The sequence below is a fragment of the Dipodomys merriami genome, unplaced genomic scaffold (assembly GCF_024711535.1).
Source record: "Dipodomys merriami isolate MVZ:Mamm:240054 unplaced genomic scaffold, mDipMer1.0.p SCAF_192, whole genome shotgun sequence".
Lineage (NCBI taxonomy): Eukaryota > Metazoa > Chordata > Mammalia > Rodentia > Heteromyidae > Dipodomys > Dipodomys merriami.
Window position 1 is genome coordinate 2085389 of NW_027203293.1, and position 19600 is coordinate 2104988.

The window sequence follows — 19600 nt, forward strand, 5'->3', positions numbered from 1 at the left end:
AAATTGATAAGTATTTTTACTTATTATTAGCATTATAAGATATTCACCATGGTGTGACTAGGAATGTGTTCCTATTTCCTTACACTCCTTCATATACTTTTATGTGTGGTTTAACAACTGTGGCATTCAGAGTTTTTCTTCAGTGTGGATTATTACTGTTATTTTTCTATTACTCTTTGGCACTCTTTGGACACCAATAGATCTGGAAGAGCTTTATTGTCCTTTGTTATAAAAGAGCCCTGGGAATAACTTACAAAATGTTTCTGTGAGAGGTTGTTAGCATCTATAAGAAGCTAATTTTAGGGATGGGAAGGTGGCTCAGTGGTAGAGCGCTTGCCTTGCATGCATGAGGCCCTGGGTTTGATTCCTCAGCAACACATAAGAAAAAAGAAAAAAGCCGGAAGCAGTGCTGTGGCTCAAGTGGTAGAACGCTAGCCTTGAGCTGAAGAGCTGAGGGACAGCTCCCAGGCCCAGAGTTCAGGCCCCTTGACCGGACCCCCCCAAAAAGAATCTAATTTTAATTGTGCGTTCCTAACTATTTAAAGTTTGAGGCTTATTCCTATGGTTTATTCAGTGCTCTAGTCCTCTTAATCCCATTCATACTAGACCAGTATAAGCTTAAGGAAGATTGAGGCTATTATGGGTTTTGCCCCAGCCCCAATACCTACTTCTAAGATCTTTATCTAGTTTTGTTCAAAACCCCTCAGCATTTTACCATTCCACTAGCACTGTGCCTGGAAATAACAGAAGTACTCAGTGAGGTCATGGTGATAGAGTCTCAAACGGTTTAAGCACCAAAGGGAGAGCACCCTTAGGAAAATTATCACAGGATAATAGAGAATGGGAGATGATTGTGGTACAGCCTGGACGTATGGCAATCTGACCTGTATGCTAGGCCTGCTGACTAAATGAACCTTCATGTGCCTAAGAGTAGAAGCGAGGGCTCCCATGACCTGCCAGGGAGGGACTGACTTCAGTCACTGAAAAAGGAGGAGGAAAAAGAGCAAGGAAGAAAAACAGCCCTAAAGGTTGTAGGAGTTAGTGGACCTATTCATTGGTTGGCCTTGGAACCTGGACACGGTAATGTCTTTAGAGAGCTATGTTTGGGTCCTAGACATAGTGGCCAAGAGAGGAAATGTGTTTGGCTTTTGAAATTCAGCCACATGGCCTTGGCTTCACTATTAAGCCTCTAGCCAGGCTTATATACCAATGCCATGGTCTGTATGTCTGTAGATCTACTAAATTACATTTGTAAACAAGACCTAAAGAATGCTTAGACATAGAGTCCTTTTCCCCCACGAAACTTAGAATTTGTTTTAACCTAAAGTTATGGATACAGACTTGAAAGGAGACAACCCCCACCTTGCTAAAAATGTAAGTACAAAAAGGCACAAATTGGACGGATATCGATGATGTTGTTTCTATTGTGACATCATCCATAGACTCCTAGTGTCTTTGCTTTGCTTCCCTATAGTGATCACAACATAAATTACTTGTCTTGTTTGACTTCCTTGTTCACCAAAGTTGAGCAGATTGTGGCCGTTTTCAACGCTTCTACCAGACAAAAAGCTTGGGACCATTTCTCGAAAGCTCAGCGCAAGAACATAGACATTTGGCGAAAGCATTCTGAGGTTGGTGATTTTATGATTACTTTTTAACCACCATCACACAGCTGGATTGGCAGAGAGTACTGTAGCTGCAGCCATTATGGTTTTTGTTATTGCAGGCAGTCCTCCTGCCATTTTCCTCTCATTGTCCCCTTCAAATCCACCTCCGACCTGTTCTTGGTCCAGAAAAGCAGCTGACTTCACACTTAGAACATGTTTTCTCTGCCACAAATGGAGAATGGAATCTTTCTCATTCTTGGTAAAAGAGTTCCCAACACTACCAAGGTTCTTTTGCCTAAAAACAGTTTGAAGACAAATGTAACTTAATATAGAAAATGAGTTTTTGAGTACACATTTCTTTTTCCCTGCCGTGTTCTATGTGATGATGACAGTTTGCTCTTTGGGCTAAAAATGGCAAGTATGCCTTCCTACTCATATTTCTTCATCGTAAGCTGTGTTCCTTGTGCTAGCCCTGAGGTTCTGCCAGGGAGCAAGTCTCTGCCCAGAGCAAGTTCTCTGCCCAGAGCAAGTCTCACAAGGGGTGTCAATGTCCAGGCTAGCTGAGGCCGTCTTTCAACATCAGTGCATGTGTGAAGTGTGAGTATCTACCCCCAAAGACAGAGTCCAGACATGGCCTTCCCTGCCACCCAGACATTAGCCATTGGTCATACAGCTGTTATTTTTGACTCCACAGTGTAGTGTACGCTTTGAACCTGTCATGTGAAAGTAAGTATACTGTCTTTGTTTGCTTCTTCAAGAATAAATGAGAGAATGCTTTCCATTTGGATGCCTTTTCATCTCTAGCATGTTGATATTAAAGTACTCTAAATGATAGTCCCCTCTTTCAAATATCACAAACTTATAGAAGGTAAGGTTTATTTCCTTAATGATTTTGGCTCACACCTGTAAAAAAATAAAAAATAAATTAACTAATAAGTGTTTTATGAAGAATTTGAGGAACCACAAAGCACTCAACATCAATCATTTGGGTAACATTTTAAGTGCCCATTAACTAATGCTACAGTTGAATACCAATGGCACTAGATGGGAATATTAAATGAATTATTATCACTGCTATTATGGTGAATACTGAATGACTTCACAAATAACAGGACATTTACAATGCTAGTGCAGTTTGTTGATGAGAAGGATACTTTAAATTGTGCTCACTAGTGCCTCAGAAGATGGTTGGTGATAGATTCAAGGTTGTAAATAAGAAGGAAGTGGATTTCTTTTTAATTTTTCAGGGACCCAACAATAAAGGGTACTTACCAGATATTCTCCCTGACATCAATTTAAGACCAAAGTCAAGATTTGTTTTCAGCAACGCTTGATAAGTAATGCACTCATTACCTTGCCCATGTAATTGTAACCCCTCTGTACAGTATTTTTACCAAAAAATCAAAAGACTTGTTTTTAGGAGGGGAAAGGGAAAAACAAAAATAAAGAACAACAAAACACCCTTTTTTGGATGGATTGAAAGTAAAACACAAATTGGAATCCATCAACTCTGACTTAGATCTGGGAGTGATCAGTCTATGATATTTCTCCTTCCGTAAGAAATGAATATGACTAAAAAAATGTTAGGAGAATGGCATATGGAATGAATACTAAGTATACCTGGGCACAAAAAGACCATTATTAGCATGTGAGTGTCCACAATTACAAAGTACTGATAGCTATCAGGCTTCTTGCCTTGTCTGACTGCACACATTCCATTGTCCTTTCCATCCCCCAGACTGGTACTGCCCAGAGTAGGGCTTGCCACACATCCAGCATGAGTCTGAGGAAGCTTGCTTCTCTGTATGGTCTTTGGATACAATGGGTATTTCCTGATGATGGATGGAGTGTAATCCTCAAAAGCCCTCCTGTGAATGGTCTTTGTGCCTTCCTGCCACTTCCACCCCATCTTTCTGTACACGTTGGGAAATGGAACTCTAAATTACCTTTGATTTTCTCTCCTACATGTCGCTTAATTGATTAAATACCGGTTGGTAATTTAACATTGTGGATGATTTCTCAGTTGCATATAAGCTTGATAATTGGCTTGATTTTTTCTGCATTCCCATGTACAGCATCTGTTAATTATCTGCAACACCTCTACAGATTTATTAGAATGTACTAGTGATTTACTGCTGAACCAGAGGCACCCTGTGGAAACACCCTTGGTTTTTTTTTTCTTTCCTCCATGCTTTTTCTTTGTGCTACCTCTCCCCTCAGTAACAAATTGCCTGACAATTTGTCATTAATTGTAGGACTAAGCAACAGGCCCTTCCAGCTTCATTTATTCTTTCTATCTGACTTTTCCTTGTTTCATGTACTTTCAAGCTACTTCTCTGGGATTTGGTCTCTTTGTCAATAGAAAAATTAGCTGTCCACCACCTAAAACTCTCCCCACTAATAAAGTTTGAGGCCCACCTCCAAGACCTTACATTATTTAAGACAGAACTGAGACCTCTTTCTTCTAGGTATCATGGTCACATAAAGAGGCAACATCTGTCTTGCCAGTAGCCTTTCAGGGATGCCGAGTAATGCCTTTTCCTGGAACTTGCCCCTATGCCCTACTGCTTTCCTGTCCTCAACAAGGGTGATTTCCAGGATACAGAGGTGATGGTTCAAATACTGTTAGCAATAAATCAATTCCTTTCCATCTTGGCACAGTTAAAATCTGTGACCTAAAGGGAGGAAGCCTGTAACATGGAGTGACAGATACACATCTATTGGATGGGTAGTGGAACTATATTTAAGGTCATGCTACTAATTAAGTATAAAAATGTATTATTACCCCTCCATGTATTATAGAATAAAATTATTTTTAATGATTTGACTCTGTTTTTAAGAGACTTCATTTTAAAGCAGTAAAAAGAATAATGAAGATTTCCCCCTATCTTAAGTCTTTCTGAGGACGATAGCTAGCTAGCTAGCTAGATGAACAGAATGAATAGGGATTCACAGGTGCATAATCTAAAACAGTATAAAATAGCCATGTATCTATTTCATGTAAGTGGGTATAATGTCTTGATTTGGCTTAGTAGTAAGAAATATATTGTTTAATTCTTAACAGTTTACAATTAGTTTCACAAACTTAATTTATTAGTATTCCCTCTTTCAGGATGAGTAGAGAAAGGCCCTCAAGTGGACTGAGTTGATTGAATCAGTTAGTTTCTCCTGCTCAATGGAGAAAGCAGGAAATGGTCACAAGGATCCAAGGCTCTACTTAGTAATGCCAGAGTCACCATTATTGCAAACCTTTAAAGCTTACATGCTTATGTACAATGCAAAAACAGAAGACCTTTATTTTTTTTGTTTGCCAACATTTGAAGTTTAAATTGTGGATGCCTGCATGGTGTAAGTGTAGGAGTTTTTGTTCTTCCTCTCTTTCTCTCAGTCTTTCTGTCTCACTCATACACACACACACACACACACACACACACACACACACACACACACACACACGCGGGCACACGGGCATGGGTTGTGATAACATTAGTCAATATTATCAAGAATATCAATAAGTAAACAATAACTCTGCAAGCCTAGTACTGAGCATAATAGCAAGTCTTTAACATCTAATGTGTTTCACTATGAAAACCATTAGGACCACAGTATACTAGTGAGCAAATTGAGGTTAAGAGTGATGAAGAAATAGTCCCAAAGCTACATATTGACTAGTGGTCAACTTAGGCTTCTTGAAAATTCCATTGCTCAAGTTCTTACCAGGAGAATGCTCCCTACTTTGTGCTAGCTACATCATCCTTACAACAGGTTGGCTAGATAGATATTATTGTCTCTCTTTTTGTTTTAACAAATGAGGAAACTGAGACTCAAAAAGCATTAAATAATTTTCCAGAGAGCCCTGAACTATATGAGCCCTTAACTTGGTGAGCATGGATTTATCTCAACTCTGAAACCAGAGTCTTTGGCCTTTGTTCTACCCCATTTCCCTCAGAACTTCATTTAGATTAGGTGGGAGGGATGTTTGGGTGAACACCTTAGACTCTAGATGTTGATATGTCAGCCATAATATACCCAAATACCAGTAGGAAACGCCACAACGACTCTGACATTCATGTATCCTGTACTTCCAGGAGCTCCGGAATGCTCAAAGTGAACAGCTCATGGGCATTCGTCGTGAAGAAGAAATGGAAATGTCTGATGATGAGACTTGTGACAGCCCTACTAAAAAGATGAGAGTCGATGAATCAGGTAATGCTGATAACTGCCAGGTACCCAGGAGGGCTCACAATGAGCGGTCATATCATAGATGGGGAGATGGCCAATAACTCACTTTGATTTGAGTTATACTAAACTTTCATCTATGAATGACTCTACATTTTATTAACATAACTTTAAGCTCTTTCTTAGGAACATAGTGCTTTAAATTGCTCCAGTTGTTTCTCCACATGAAGGTCTGGGCCATTATACATTTTTCAGGGATATTTCCCTATTTCCATAAAAATCCTTTTCCAGAGTATGGCAGTTAATAGATGATTCTGAAATACAGATAAAGTTTGGTTTCAGTCCATGTACTTTTTGCTTGGGAATTGTTTCATCCCTAAAGAAGCTCTCTAGTCTCTTGAGCCAAAATGCTGGAAAATTAGACTTTTTCCTATTAAATTTTAGTTCACCTAACCCGTGATCAGAGGATGGCCCCATTTCGTACTCGGTGAGAGGTGTCATTCCTTGAATTGTATAATGGAAAGAAGCTGAAAGATAACTTTATTTTGTATGCTCTGGCTAGCCTGAGATACCTATTAAAATTTTCCTTAATTATGAGTTCTTTGGTATTGAAACAGCAGACAAGGGTAATGTTCATTCAGAGTAGAAAAGCTGAGGGAGACTGGATGGCCAGGAGGAAGAGTATTGTCTGAAGGTTCTGAAAAAAATCCACTGTTGCCAAAAAAGAAAACTAGGGAGATGGTATAGGTTTGATTCTGTCTACTTGTACATACCAGTGAATAAAACACGTTTGTCTCAGAAAGATTGCATGTGACTAGACATAGAGGAGCCAAAAGTGATGATTGTTGTCTTCTGTGGAGGGTCTAGACTTTAAGCCGACAAGGAGCTATCGCGGCAAAGGTTCTTCCAGTATGTGCTGTTCTTTGAGTTCTTGTAACTTACAATAGTCAGCATTCCACAGGGCCATATGTTAGGGTGACCTTCCCTGATTTTATTCAGAAGCCAAAATGGTCAGGTCATTGAAAGTGTAAAGTGCTTAGAATGAATTCCCAAAAGTTCCTGAAGTCAGATCACGAAGGAGTTCTAATTTCCTTAGAGCAGCGCTTCTCAGAGGTACGCTCTAACATCTTGTGATATCAGCATCATCTAGGAACTTATTAGAAATGGAAATTCTCAGGCCTTACTTACTAAATCAGAAACTTCTAGCGGGTGTAGAAATGAACTCCAGCAGCCTGTCACAAGTCCTCAGCTGAATATGTGCTGAAACTTGAGAACTACTGCCTTGTAGCAGGGCTGATGCTTATTACTGTGTTAGTTGGGGATATGAGGTAACTGGGATGGGCTCTTGGATCATGCAAAAGGGCCCTCCCTATCCTTGTCTGGTGAATCTCGCCACCCCCCCCAGACTTGCCTCGAACCCCCTGCGTGGCCAATGCTATTCTTACCGATCTAATCCTGTTAAAATAACCTTTACAGTGGAGGGAAAAGGATAACTAACTGGGAAGTGGGTCTGCCATTAAAACATAAAAGGGGGAATCTGTAGAGCACATGGGCAGCAAAGATGGCGCTGAGAGGGAGTTGAGTGGGCAGAGCCCAATTTACTTTTCATTCAGTGGGTAACCAGCCCGTGGAAGCTTAGGTGCATGATAGGGTGTGACCTTGACAGTGATTGGTTCCTCTTCCTCCCCTGCCATGCCACCCACTCTTTTTTGCTTTAAAAAGGGCCCGCTCTGTTAATAAACGAGTTTCTTCCTGCTTGAAAAAAAAAAAGAAAGAAAATTAAGCCTTAATCTGAAAAATCCATTCATTTAAGCCTTGAAAGGTTTAGCATACAAGTAGACACCATATTATTACTTTCTGAAGCCATACTTCTCATGTCTAAAGATAAACATAGTGTTTATGTCTCTATTAAGCTGCTACTATATTTCTCAAGACTAAGTTAGGCTAGAGTTTGTATCTATTTAACAAAACCATGTTATTGTATTTCTAGTTAATAAGCTTTCCTATGTCCAGAGAACACAGTATTAGTGTGATATTAGTAAATTCAATATCTCAAGACTTTAAAAAATTTGTTGAGAAACCTTTCATCATTTTTAAGTTTTTAGATGAGTGCCAAGATTACATACTCTGAACATCATCACAAGGGAAGTAGAGAAGAAAACAATGAATTTGAAACTATCCCTTTGTTTCAGTGATATTTCTCTTAAAACAACCTATTTCACACGGAAAAATTATGTACAATTTCATAGTCTCCTAGACTAGTTGTAGAATATGAATGGCTGAACAATAGGCTGGCTGAGGTCTTCCAAGTCCTGGGAAGTTTGTTTGTACACCTGTAGGATTAGCAGCCAATCTCTGTGGCAGAAGCAGGGATCTGTTGCCATAGCAAGAACCAGAGGCTCTCTCTGGAGGTCTGACTGAAGAGCAGACCTCTTTTTTGGTTCATTCCCTAGGCATTTTAGAAGCATTATATGAAGTGCAACAATGAACTTACATTAACTTTTGCCAGCAGAATTAACATTTACTTGGCCAGCAGAATTAATGAACAAAACACAGTGTGTGTTGTCTCCCATCAATGAAGGGGAGAGATGAAAGAAATGGAATTCAAATGCTGGGGCCCCAACAGTTCAAAGTCTCTTTCGTTTTGTTCAAAATGAGATGGACTGGAGAATGGGGCATGTGGGTTCTGAAGAGAGCCCAGACTGATTAAAGAAAGGGAAAGCAGCTAACATGTTTTATTCCACCGAGCCCTAAAGATCCTGTCCAAAAGCAGGTAGTGCTTTCGTTTCAGCCCTGGTATTCAGAGATACAGCCTGACAGCAAGAATTCCCATCTGGTTTTTGGACTCAACCCCAGGCAAATCCAAGAGCTGCTTGAAGCAAAGGACAGGGAGCTCCCAGAGCCTGAAGGAAGAATCTTCCAGTGGCATCTTATTTGTTGACACATCACTCTTTTCCTAGGTACACATTTGCAACTGCATGAGAGGAGTAGGCCCCTTACAACGTAGCATTCTGATACACTGGTGGGCATTGCCAAATAGAAGTGAAACTCTCCGTCCTTCTAAGGAACCCCTTGCCTGCCTACCCTGTCTGCTAAAAAAAGTTTTTAAAAAGTAGGGGTTTGCCTCAGATGCCTGGGGGAAGCAGCCTCCTGGAAATTCTTGGCAATTGCAAAAATCCTTTAGGAGTTGTCTGCATATGTGGAAGGATGTGGAGGGAGGCCCTCCTTAGGGTGCTCAGGCCAGGATGTCCCAGTGCCAGCTTTTCCACATTCCCACCAGAACAAAAGCCTAGGCTGGAGCCAGGTATGGAAATAATACCCCTGGGAGAGATGGGAAGAATTAACTTGGTTTCTAGAAAAGGCACATTTTATTACCTAAGAACTTGGGTAATACCTTAAGTTTAATTTTCTTAATAATCATATTTAAATCTATCGCTGGTATTCCAGCTAGGAAGAGTCTTGCTTTCTCTTTTTCCTTTTTATCACATTAAATAATTCACAACATGTCTTTGGCCCAAGTACTTCCATCACTGTCAGTGACTTTGGCCAGATAGTAATCATGGACCAGGTTGTTCATATATCCTCATTGGCTGATCCTAAGGAGGAAAACAAGTTTACTGGAACAAAACTAAGATGATGATAAAATGCAAATGAATTCGGTTAATTAATTTGAAAATCATGACAGATTTAACCAAAGCCTTCATTTAAGAAGACCAGCATCCTGCTCTGTAGCCTGTGAAGATAATTTTGATACCAATACAAATATGTTATTGCTCCATGTACCTCCTTCTAGAATCAAACTTTTAATTAGACTTTTGAATGTAGATATATTCCCTTCCCTCTGTCTTTGCTCTATCCTTCTGTCTCTCTATCTATGTCTATATAACCACTCCTCATTACCTCTTTTATATTCCTTCCTCTCTTCCCCTTACTATACCCCTCTCTATTGGCAGTGGAACTGCGGCAGGTTACACAGGGAAGAAAAGAAGAAAGAGAGGGAGGCTTTGTGTGGCAGAGCATGGTTAAGCTTAGTGTCCTGAGAGTTAAATGAGCCATTGTATAGAAGGTGCTAGTGATTTTTACAGATGTTACCAGTACAAAAATAAATATTCAGTAAACATTAATTCATTACTTTCTTAGGCACTGTCCAGCACCTAAGCTGGAGCCTTTCCCTGAGGAAGTGCTCTTGTTGAGGGCTGGAAGGTGGCTCAGTGGTAGATGCTTGCCTTGCATGCATGAGGCCCTGCGTTCGATTCCTCAGCACCACACAAACAGAAAAAGCCGGAAGTAGCGCTGTGGCTCAAGTGGTAGAATGCTAGCCTTGAGCTAAGGAGCTCAGGGTCAGTGCCCAGGTCCAGCGTTCAAAGCCCACAGCTGACAAAAAAAAAAAAATTTTGTTGATTTTGTTGGATGTTGGTGACTCACACCTCTAGCCCTAGATACTCAGGAGCCAGCCCAGCAGAAATGTCTGCAAGACTGCATCTCCAGTTAACCAACAAAATGCTGGACAGGAATGAGGCTCCAAGTGGTTGAGTTCTAGACGTAAGCAAGAAAGTCAAGCTGTAAGTGTGCAGCCCTAAGTTCAAGCCCTAGTACTGGTGCACATGCATGTACACACACACACACACACACACACACACACACACAAAAAAAAAAAAAACACACATAGTTTCTTGACTTTAATTGTACTTTCTCTTTGTCTTAATTTTTTTATGACTTTGGCCCAAAAGTCAAGAGGAAAATGGTGGATCTGAGAGCAATTTTCTGATTCTTTTTAAATGGACCACATCAAGAAGCACATTGAAATAAGGATGATTGCTTTCCCCAAAAATATTCCAAAATTATACAAAACTCACTGTCACATACTAAATAGACATCATTCTAGTCACCAATAAGCATTCTTTTTTTATTAATACATTTTTTATTGTGAAAATACCATACGGAGGGGTTACAATTACATGAGCAAGGTAATGAGTCCATTTCTTATCAAGCATTGTTGCCTCCTCCTTTGTTTTTCCCCTACCATCCCTGACCTCCCATCTCCAACCAATAAGCATTCTTACAGAACCTTGTCTAACTTGAAAGAATCCAGAATGGCAGGTTCCCTCCCTTCAAAGTGGTGTCCTTCCCACCATGGTGTGAGATGGCTTTTTGAAGAGAATATTTTATATTATCAGAGGCACAATACCTACTAACTAGTAAACAAAACCTAGTATAAACCAAAATGCACATCTCTACCTGGTGTACTCTTTGATGAGTGTTCAGTGAATACAAATTTTAGAAGAGGGAAATTAAAATGCCCGTTGCTTAATAGACGACACTTAAACCCTTCCACATTAAACAAACAAATGCTCTTGGGTTTTAATTATACCTCACTTAAACTCTGAGCTCTTTATAAGAATAAATGTTCTTTTAATCATGAAGTGTTCTCTGGGTTGCCAATTTGCCATAGACATTCTCAACATAGGTATAGAATTTTTTTTTAATTTCACTAAGAAGTCAAACAAGAATTTTACAAATTTTTCAGCCAACTAATTAGTAACTCAATTAAGTGCAGTTGGAATTAGCAATATTCAGTCTGGATAGTTTTGTATTAGTTGGAAGCCTTAGGTTTAGAAAGTTATTAATAAATAAGGCTGTCTCCAAGTATCTCCTAGATTTCAAGGCTGCTTTTGGTTTTCAGATATAGTGTACAGTATTTGCCCCTGGTAGTTCTTAAACAAGAACTTACTGAGGATCTTCGATAAGGAGATCATAGAAGGCAAAAGAAGGCCCATTGCTAACCCTTCCTCAGCCGGGCACAGAAGAAAAGGGTTACTAAATGCCAGGCCAGAGTTTCACAGCCAACTGAAAGGTGTCCCCGAGGACAGTTGTGTCACTGGCTTCCGTTTTGGAAGCATCGACTGTGTGATTTACAACAGCTGGCTCTAAAGTGGATCAAAATTGGCCGAGGGACCAGAACATTCAAGCATGGAAAGTAGGAGGGCTCAATGTGAGGACACATGCCTTCCGGAGTGGGAGTCTTTACAGTAGCAGCAGACCCCGAAGCCGGGTTTCGTTGTTGAGTGCCAGGCTCGAAAGACAAGCTGTTTTCCCAGGTAATGACAGCCTGGAGAGAGAAATGCAGCTGTGGTATGTGTCCCACAGGGACCACTGAATTAAAAGCAAGCCAGTTTCTTTATAACCACAAGTGAAATGTCTTCTGGAAACCCAAGTACCAAGCAAGAAAATGCAATTAATTGCACTAATATGGCTTAACAATGACAAGAGAACTCTTCAAAAGTGGCAGAGGAGCTACCTCTCCTTAAACTCTTGCAAGGGGTTAAAGCTTTTCTCTGTTCCATTCTGTGTTTTGTTGTTGTTGTTGCTTTCTTTTGATTTTGATTTTTATAAATCTTGCAAACTTGCCAAAGGAATTCAAATAGATGTTTACTTTGGGTCGATTTTTTTAAGGTCCCTGAGTTTATGCACAGTTACATTTCCCTGTCCATAATGGACATGCTTCTGAAAAACGTAGAAATCATTTCTTTCTGTAAATTGCTTTACCACTTAAATGCAAGGAGACAGATGCTATTAAATTGATCCAGTAGCAGAGGATGCCTTTTTAATGGAAGCCCTCCTGCTGCCCAGCCAGACTGTGTTTATCTGTGTTGTAAATTCTCATTTCCAGGCTAAATTATCTTCAAGCTTAGATCCTTTTAGAGTCTTACTCTGTGTCACATCTCACAGTGCTGTGACATCTTTCATACATGCACAGACTTTCCACAGTCATATGCTTCATGTGCATGTGACCCTGGTAAGAGAGATTGCAATGTGTTTAGACCAAAGCTTTCCCCCTGTACCCAATTCTGCTGTATTACTCATAGGGAGTTGCACCTTAACTGAGGTTCTTGAACCATCTACATCTAACTTCTACTTAGCCTGGGTCAGGATGGGTTCTAATGATTTGTGCTGTGACAGTGCAGCCTAATTTCCCAGCCAGTTGCCCTTAGAAAGCAGCATCCTGCTCTGTGAGGTACTGACTTCTTGTCTAGAGCGCTGAATCCTTTGAACTTGCTGGAGGACATGGGCTGCTGGGCAGTTGGCAAACAGAGCTGGAGAATTAAAAAGTTAACAACCAATCTTCAGAAAGAGAGAGAACTAAGGAGGACTTGACCTAGGAGAGGTTCGGACAGAATGGCCCATGACTAGCTCAAGGTCACAACATTTCTGCCTGCGTATACTTCCACAATGTCCTGAGGTTTCTCAGCTGCCAGGAACATCATTATCTAGATTACAGTTCATTATGTTTTCTGGGCATTTCGTTCTGGTAAGGCTTGATGCAGGACCATTACATAGGAGAGTAGATTTAATCCTGTTTCCTTAGCAGGCTTTAAGGACACTGAGGGAATATTTATGTAATAAGATGCAAAGTTGCTATGGAAAATACTATAGCAACCTAGCATCTCCCTGAGCCAAGCAGCCACTTGTAACAGCAATCTAAATTTACATTTACTTTAGTGTCATTTTATCGACACTCTTAGTATCTCATTCTGACAGGATGTGAAAATATGTTTTCAGCTCGCATTTCAGCAGAATTAACATAGTGTTGTTGGAATTTAAGTGTGGTTTGCACAACTTCTGGGAAAAAAATTAGAATATTCCTGAAGGAGTTTAGATGATAGAATTTGGGAGTTTGTAAACTTTAATTGTTTTTGTTTCTAGACATAGGAGCAAATTCCCAACTGGAATTAACTCTAATTGTCCTTTTTCAATTTGTGAGCAATAAGTTGAAATTTCTTATTATGTAAAAGGGATTATCCTTTTCAACATTGCTATGTTTTGTTAAGAGCTCAGTTGTGATTCTAATACATGCTCAAAAAAGATACTTTGGGTAGGTCAGTTCACTGCCTTCTCTAACAACATGTACCATTTTTAATGTAAAAAATTATAAAAATGAACCTCATTTAAAAAGTATCTAAAGGTTAAAATTTACATAAAAAATAAAATAGTCATAATATCACAGGAGAAATGTTTTCATTTCTAACTTTTTTTCCTTAACAGAATGACTATCCAAATATTTTTCCATGCTTTTTTTTTTGGTCAGGGGCTTGAACTTGGCTTGGGTGCTGCCCCTGAGCTCTTTTTGCTCAAGCCTTGCACCCTACCACAGCTCCAGTTCTGTTTTGTTTTGTTTTGTTTTGTTGTTTGTTTTTTTTTAAGTGGGTAATTGGAGAAAAGAGTCTCAAGGGACTGTTATGCCTAGGCTGGCTTTGAACTCTAACCCTCAAATCTCAGCCTCCTGAGTAGGAGTACAGGTGTGATCCACGGGTGCCTGGCTTATGAAAATTTCATGGCTACCATGAAATTTTTTTTAAGCTTGATAGCAGTAACGGTACATGATTTTGATTTCAGACAGGCCTTGTATAACAAGTGAACTTTAGTTTTAAACAAAACAAGCTTTGTTATATTCTGATAAAAATACAAAATACAAAGCAAATGGGCTTATATTTCCTTTAGATCATAAGCTCTTTCTCACAAACCTTTAGGAAGTAAAGCTAATGATCTTTGTGGTAGTATTCCTGGATACCTAAGGTTATTAAAAGCCTGATCATTAGACCAGCCCTAGTAGATTTACTAAAGGTGAGCTTGGCCGGGGAGTTGTAAATATGTAGGCCAGTAGAAAGATAGTATTCATTGATTTTCTTCTATCTCTCTCCATCTGAAATCTTGAAGTGTGACTATAAGGCTGTTAAAGTGGGACATTGGCCAAAAGAATCAGTAGCAGACCATATTAAACCAATGCTGTTACCAGCCTCTTAGCACTGTGATGTACTGTCCACAAGCTCCATTGTTCTGTTACTCCCTGCTTGTGTGCTGCATTGTTCATGTAAACACAATTGGTGACATGAGGGCATTATATCTTAACCAGATGGCAAATTGACCAGGTGACCACATAAATAATGAAAAAGAAAATTGAACCAAGTAATTTCTTTCTTCCTAGGATTTCTTAAACAAAACAAAAAACCCACTTGCCATTATTAGTTGCTTATCTTATACTTAGAAGCCCCAGAAATGGAAGTTTATAGCAAGATAAAAATTATAGTAAGTCCTCCATATCAAAATGGCTTAGAGACTCGTCCCTTCTACTTGACTGAGTGCCCTTATACCAGGGAGCGACTAAGTGCTCAGCAACACTTCCCCTCAGTTCAGGACATAATGCACAAAGCCTCAGGGGAACTTGCTAGAAAAGGACATTTTTACTTAGACTTCCATTACTAACAGAAGTAGAGAGAAATGTTTCTGGAAGCAAAGTTGCAAGACAGAGATTGTCAACAGTCATGTTCTGGGGAGGAGGTGGAAGGGTCAGCTGTGATTTCCCTACACATGCATCTAGAGCCTTCCCAACTCAGAGGCCCAGGCCTTGGCTTTCTTCTTAAGATAGGTCAGACCATTGTAGATTGAAGCAGCTGCACAAATTTTCAACCCTCTTAATTACCTTAGAAACATGTAATACTTAACATTAGCATACTGGGTATTTCATGATAGGTGCTTATGCAAACTGAAGCTATCTAATAGCAAGTGGAAAGGTTCTCAATATATTGCTAAATGATAAGAACAGCTACAAATCAACAGGTACAAATAATCCTAAATTTGTGTATGTGTTATGTTAGGGGAATATTCGTAAGTATGTGAGCCAAAATATTCAGAGTATTTCAACCTGTCCACAATAGGTACATGTATGGTTCTAATAATACTGTGATAAACAATCATCTTAAAACAACCTAGAGAACTATGGTAACATTTATATTGGTTGGGAATTATGGTACCTTGCCATTTCAAATCGTTATGACAAGTCAGAAGTCTCAACAACCACTATCTGATGATAGAAGCTTATTGAATTGCCTTCTTCGCCTTTAAATTGGGGAATTTCCACATTCAATTTACCATAACACAATTAACTTCCCAGACCATCTCATCTTAGAATTTCCCATTCCAAAGACCAATCATATTTGCATAGATTGTAAAGGAAAGACCCAAGAACTAGTTCAAGTCCTAACTAGGAAGAAATGTTGAGTCTGTACCCACAGAGAGAAGAGCAGCAACGAGTTTTTTGACAAAGAAGAGACCTTGGAAGTGGTTTGCGACAGCCTACTCTTTTTCAAAAATAGAATAATGCAGTGCAATGTGGAGAAGTTGTTGTATTTGCCTGAGTTTGTGAAGTGGAAAGCCTAGAACTCTTAGCTTCCTTCCTTTCAGGCCAATGACCGTTCTATGGTGCCACGAAGTTTTATGGGAAAAAGACTACAGACTCACTTTCAAGTCATGAGTAAAATCAGCCAAAGATTTTAATGCCTCCTGGATACATAGAACCATGATGCCATTTGGGACAAAGATGACTGGAAGACATTTATCACCTTAAAATACTCATCCAGACAAAGTCAAATCAGGCTTATACTTTTCTCTATTTTCTATTACCAAGGAAGAAATATGCTTCAACATAGGTAATGTACCCAGTGAACTATTTTAAGCCCATTCCTACAGAAATGCCAGCTTAAAAAAATTCAGAAAAATGGAATGATCTTCTTTCTAATTGAGTGATAGTTACTTCCTCTGTTCAGCAGAGTTTTCTGTGTTGCTTTAGGCAAGAAGAGGAAATGCTTTGAAGAAGTGAGGCACATTGGCAGTGAACAGTATATATTGTGCCTTTTCTTGAATAAACCACACTTACTGTCAGAGCCTATGTTTTCTGTTCCCTAACACTCCAGAATAATAAAGAGGAAAATAAGGGTACTTCTTGATCGGAAATGATCTGAGCTACAGTATCATCCCTTTGATTTCCCATCTCATCCCCTGTTTCCTCTGTACCCACCGGGCTTGAGAGAGAGCCCACCTCAGGACCATCCAAGTATTGATTCACCGCCTAATTTCAAGACTTATTGAAGTTTCTCTCCCTCTTTCCATGTTCCTGGGGCTTTTCTTTATGAGATGTTCCTCTCAATATATCTTAGAAATAAAAGTCTGAGGAAGAGCATCTACAGTAATATCAATCTTATTGCAATTCACAAACTCAGGGAAAGTTTGATCTGGAAGAGGTCTTAGGAATAATATATCTTCTCTTTCCCCCCAGTGGTCTAAACTTAATGAGAAAAATATTGAATTTTGGTACTCCCAATAATAATCGGCTATATTACTGAACAAATACAAGAAGGTTATATTGGATATTTGTAGGGTTTTATTATTGTAAGTAGTTACATTCAACTTGATATACAATATATATTTTGTAAACCTTTTGGAGACAGAATGAGATATTTCATTCTTTTAGTAATTTACCAATTGGTTTTGCTGAGTTATCTCCACTCACATAGCAGACTTTTCTTGTGTACTTTGTGTGGTTCCTGAAGCCATCCATTTTTTATCCCCAGCTCTTTGCCTCCAGGAACTTTCTTAAGTAGTGATAAAATGAAAACAGATAGTTAGCGAATTCTTACAAGGTGTATAGGACTATGTCCTTTTTCTCAGTGTTAGATTAAAGGGAAAATTAGCAAGTTCTTATCAGACTAATAGATACTCTGTTCTTGAACTGAAAGTATTGCTTATCCAACTCTAAAAAGTCATTGCTGCCTATCATCAGTTCTGCTTACCCTAGACCAATATGAGATCATGGATCTGTGCTGTCTCTGGTTGCTATACTGTCAATGTCATAGCCAAAAGCAGGTAAAGAAACCTTGATGTAAAGAACTGTGAAGGATGCGCATATCTGAGAAATGTAAATCTGATCTGAACCCTCTCAACCCCAGAGAAATGTCTGTATTCATTTCTGCTAACAGAGGTGAACACATGCTGAGGTGAGAGGCTCTTTCCCCTCTATGCTCCTAACAGATCACTTCAGGATCCTTTCCTCTGCAGGCCTAGCCTACTATGTTGTACATAATAGGCGACTGAGAATTTGCTAAATGAACGTTAGAAATGAGATATAGTATGAACTAAATTTTTACCTCTTGGAGGATACTGATTGATCCTTAGGACCAAAAAGGAGAAAAGAGTCTTATCTATTTAATTTTCACAGTATTGATACCCCTCCCCTACTTTTTTTCCAGCCAGCTTAGTTACTTGTCCTCAGTAACAGCACTATTTCCTTACCGAACACTCTTCTACCTCCCTCCTACACATGATCCATGTCCAGTTAAGCCTGAGTTTGGCAGGAAGGCAAGTGTAGGTGGAAGAGAGCAGGGCTGGCGTTCCTCTCAGGAAGCCTGGTTCTTAAAAACACCCACTGGTCTCAAGATTGCTGTGTGTGTCTGGCCCCTTCCATCCCTGTGGGTTCCAGCTTCCCTAATTACCTCAGAGTCTCCAAGTGTATATTTAGAGCAGGAAGAAAGGGATGCCCTGCCATGTCTTTAAGATCCAGAGGAATATGACAAGGTAAATAATGAAGCCAACAGGAAGAGGAACTAGGTATCATTTGAAACCAGAACCAGATCGAAATGATTGCCAATGAAAAACATTCCTTGATTTTATTTTTATAGTAATTCAAATTTGCTAGTTCTTTGGGCTTTGAAGTAGAAATTAACATTTAAATTGGGCCTTGTTTGCCCTTTCTATATAACATTTAGGTTCCTAAGGAATATTATAATTGATACCGGATCATCGATGCCATGTTAACAAAGCACTTTCTATAAAACCATCCGTAGCACTTTCTCTCCTGTGTTCAATAAAAGCCAGTAACAGGAGTGCTGCTGCCTCAGAGGAATTCTTTTAACCTTTCAGAAACAAAATATTTCATGCTAATTCCTGCTTAATTGGAAGGAAGTCATTTTTTAAAAATCATTGACTATGGGCTTGAAGTCTGTTCCATCCCTGACCTCTTTAATTTAATCAAGGTCACCTCATAAACTTACCCAAACAGCTCTATTTCTCAATTAGAAATAGAGGTAGAGCTGTTTAAAAGCATTTAGTTTCTGATTAATAGTGCTTAACTGGAGCATCAGCACTTGCAGCGGTTCTGTGAGGAGTTAGGGCGAGATTAAAGCATTGCTACCTGAAAAATTATACTCATCAGAATCTCAAAACAAATCATTGTAATGAGCAAAGCAAAAACTGCTTTTTTTGTGAGGATGTAAGAAAGGCTATCATGCTCAATATTAAGAGGATTTTTAATATCTGAACAACTCTCTCCCAGGGATAAAAATATTGCTATAATTTAGCCACACAGACAGTTTGTAAAATATATGTACTTTCCCTACCCAAGGACTCAGAGAAGATGGATGCTGAGTTTTCCAAACCAGGATTCTGTAGCCCTGAAACTCCAGGAACCAAAAGAAGTACTGAGAAGATAGGTCTAGTGGAAGAATGAAAAGTGGAGCCATCTGGATGGATGAAACATCCAGCATTCTGAAAATGTATCTCTGGCTTCCTTCCCACATCTCCTTCTCACTTTCTGAGCCTGACTGAGCACTGCCAAGCTCAACTTCAGATTCTTCTTTGCAGTGGGTCATTTGGGTGGTCAAAGCATCTGGATGGCTCTGAGACCTCAAGGGCTGACATGAATGAGAACTAGTGAGTCCCTGAACAGAGTGAAGAAACAATGGAGCCAGATGAAGTTAGAGGCCCCTACAAGGATCACCAAGTTGTTTCTGGTGCAACTTGGAAAACCATGCCCTTCTGTCCAAGCCTCAGCTTTTGTAGCAATGACCTAAAGCCCATGCTTAGAGTTTCCTTGACAAGATTATGAGAAATAAGTAATAAAGGGATTTTGTGGCATGTTGCAAATACCACACACTAGGGCACTATGGAGCGTTGATGGTGCTTAGCAGTGACAGGATAAATGAATG

At 39.5% G+C, this 19600-nt stretch overlaps 1 protein-coding gene across 12 annotated transcripts in view; it reads left to right on the plus strand.

Annotated features, from left to right (window-relative positions):
* The window catches only part of LOC138831335 (ecto-NOX disulfide-thiol exchanger 1), a 542641-nt gene that overhangs the window by 425979 nt on the left and 97062 nt on the right, over positions 1-19600 (plus strand). For all 12 annotated transcript variants that reach the window (XM_070028466.1, XM_070028467.1, XM_070028455.1 and 9 more), the window contains 2 exons: positions 1525-1631; positions 5696-5813. In XM_070028466.1, coding sequence (XP_069884567.1) covers positions 1525-1631; positions 5696-5813 — 225 coding nt within the window. The remainder of the gene's footprint in view (positions 1-1524; positions 1632-5695; positions 5814-19600) is intronic.